At 35.4% G+C, this 2,441-nt stretch overlaps 1 protein-coding gene across 1 annotated transcript; it reads right to left on the bottom strand.

Moving 5' to 3' along the window:
* Window positions 1–1,144: 1,144 nt before the first annotated feature.
* LOC108375453 (uncharacterized) lies at window positions 1,145–1,851 on the bottom strand. Its single transcript, XM_017631584.1, has 3 exons — window positions 1,715–1,851; window positions 1,322–1,577; window positions 1,145–1,271 (listed from the first exon to the last, which is right to left on the bottom strand). The coding sequence occupies exons 2-3, from the start codon at window positions 1,495–1,497 to the stop codon at window positions 1,145–1,147; spliced, it is 303 nt and encodes a 100-aa protein (XP_017487073.1). The 5' UTR covers window positions 1,498–1,577; window positions 1,715–1,851.
* Window positions 1,852–2,441: the final 590 nt, after the last annotated feature.

Raw genomic sequence — 2,441 nt, forward strand, 5'->3', positions numbered from 1 at the left:
CCTGTCTGCGGACTTGTTAGTCGAAACAACTAACACCAACTTTGAGCAAACATAAAACAGTTACAAAGTGAAATACATTTTATGATTTTTAGTTCTATGTATTTCTTAAAACACATTAACAATATATTAAATACATACATATTCTTTTCTCTATTACATATCACACAAAATTTCCACAAACACGGGAATGACTTCAGAAAGAGGTACAAAGCGAAACACGATTTGTGTTAGTCGAATCGACTTACGAAACACGTTCGGGATTAATACCCCTTGGGTGCAATAATAAGCTCAGCAGAACTGTTTACTTACTTTCAAATTGAGTAGCTACGTTTTCTTCATTTAACGCGTATATTTTCACTCTTGGGCAATTTTTAAAATTTCCTGACAAATAAAATACAAGGGCCAAAGCTTGGGTGGAGTTTTAAGAATTCAAAAATCGCATTATAAATTCAACGCTTTTTGAGAAACAGTTTTTTTCCAGCTTCTTTCAAACCCCGGATCAGAGTGATAAAAGCACCAAATACTGAAATGCGTAAAATGCATTTGCTTGTCAGGAAGCTCAAGTTGACTGCGTATTGGCGCTTGTGGTCTATAGCTTGAACGAATGAATGATCTGAGAGCCATGGAGTTCGGATTCTGGAATTTGATGTTCATTAGTTTTCGTTGAGTTCATTTTAAGACAAACCAAATGTTTAAATAAACTAAATGCGGAGTATAACATATACATATATATATATATGTGTATGTAGTTGTTTTATGGATGACCTTTAGGTGCATCTTCATTCTTCATCTAACTAAACTAAATAATAAAATTATAGTTTAAAAAACTAAAACCTCCCTATTATAATTACCATTCGTACTGTCATCAGGTATGTAACTTGAGAATAGAAATCGCTGCATCTTTTAGGCGCATCAATATTACTTAGTTACATCCCGAGCTAATAAAAGGAAGGTAATAAAAAAGGTGGATTTTTATTGTACTAATTATTTTCATCACAATAATCTGCAATTTTGTATAACATTTTTAATTAATTTCTGAAAGTCTTAATAGTACACAATAATTTGGTGAAAGGATTTTGTTTAGCATCAAGTTGCAGAACGAAGAGGTTCATCCTCAAAATGGGTTTAACATTTAGCCGCCCATTTACATTATAAGATTATTGGCATGCAGGTTGCTCTTGGAACCGATGAACAAAACCGACCACGATTTCTCCGGCGCCTCATTTTTCTTCATTGCATTCATTGATTGCGTCTTTCTGCAAGTTGGTTCATTACAATGATCAATCAGAAGCCGAAACATTTTGTCGTTTGCTCAACTCACCTCAGATCACTAAAGAATTTACTACAACTCTCGGGGATGCAGGTCAATTTTGGCTTCGGTTTCAATTCGAACGAGAATTCACTTTTGCAATTTTGTACCTTTGCCTCTTCGCGCCAGTCGGCGTACTTCAGTGATGATTTGGATGTCTTCGTTTTTGGCAGAGCACCGTTGGACATTGTTACACTCAGATAATAATTGAGGTTGGGCTTGTCGTTCAAAAAGTGTGAGGTCTTCAATGATCCAAATATCTGAGATTCTAGTAAAGAAATTGGTACAAGTTTTTATTTCGCCCATATCCTTATACACACATGCATATTTCATAAATCTTTGCTGATTTTCAAAAAGCAATTGGATTTTTTTTTATACTTTTTCTTAGCTAAAGCGTATCTATACCTTTTAATTTTTTATAATCAGTTATTCTATCCTTATTGGTTCGGAACAGTTAGGCGGTATTTTTGATAAAATAAAAACAACTGGTCCAAAATTTAAAATACACAATTTATAAAAACAAATCGTGATTATTCACGTGCAAAGAGTTCAATCAAAAATGACAGAAATTTCGAAGCCTTTGCTGTGTGCAATTAATTTTTTATATTTTCTTCATTAATGTATATTTAAAGGGGCACAAGCACTCGTACAAAGTGAAAACGCTTCCTTGGTAGGCAGCCACCTTTAGTTTTGTCACGACTTGGTTCGCACCTTGCACAGGGACTTCAATCGCGGTTTCATTGTCATGTCTATTTGTGTCCTAAAGTAGTTGAGAGAACCACAGACGTCTGGCATGCTTCCTAGTTGTAGATATCCCGCGGTTTCGACTAACAAATCAACTCGCTCATACCCTCCAATTCCTTTGTGTCTTGGCTAACTAAGCAACTCGTCTGTTAACGCAGATTTCGTCTATCCCATTCATTAATTGTCTAGCGGAAAGCGGGTTTCTCATTATAGTCGTAAAGATAAAGGGTTTAGGATTTAGAGTACCATTTCCCAGGTTGGATAAAGAAGAACCAAGTTCTTCTTCTCTATATTTACTTCGGACCCTACCGCTCCAGTTCAGTTTCAATTTCGTCTCGAGAATTTCACTCATCGACTTCAAACATCTGCCAAAGTTACTAATTGCTCG

The sequence above is a fragment of the Rhagoletis zephyria genome, unplaced genomic scaffold (assembly GCF_001687245.7).
Source record: "Rhagoletis zephyria isolate East Lansing unplaced genomic scaffold, Rhagoletis_zephyria_1.1 Rzeph_scaffold_08965, whole genome shotgun sequence".
NCBI lineage: Eukaryota > Metazoa > Arthropoda > Insecta > Diptera > Tephritidae > Rhagoletis > Rhagoletis zephyria.

Coding starts and splice junctions, on each gene's coding strand:
- LOC108375453 (XM_017631584.1), bottom strand. CDS start 1,497: ATGTCCAACGGTGCTCTGCCAAAAACGAAGACATCCAAATCATCACTG. Junction 1,272..1,321: donor AAATTCTTTAGTGATCTGAG/GTGAGTTGAGCA, acceptor TGATCATTGTAA/TGAACCAACTTGCAGAAAGA.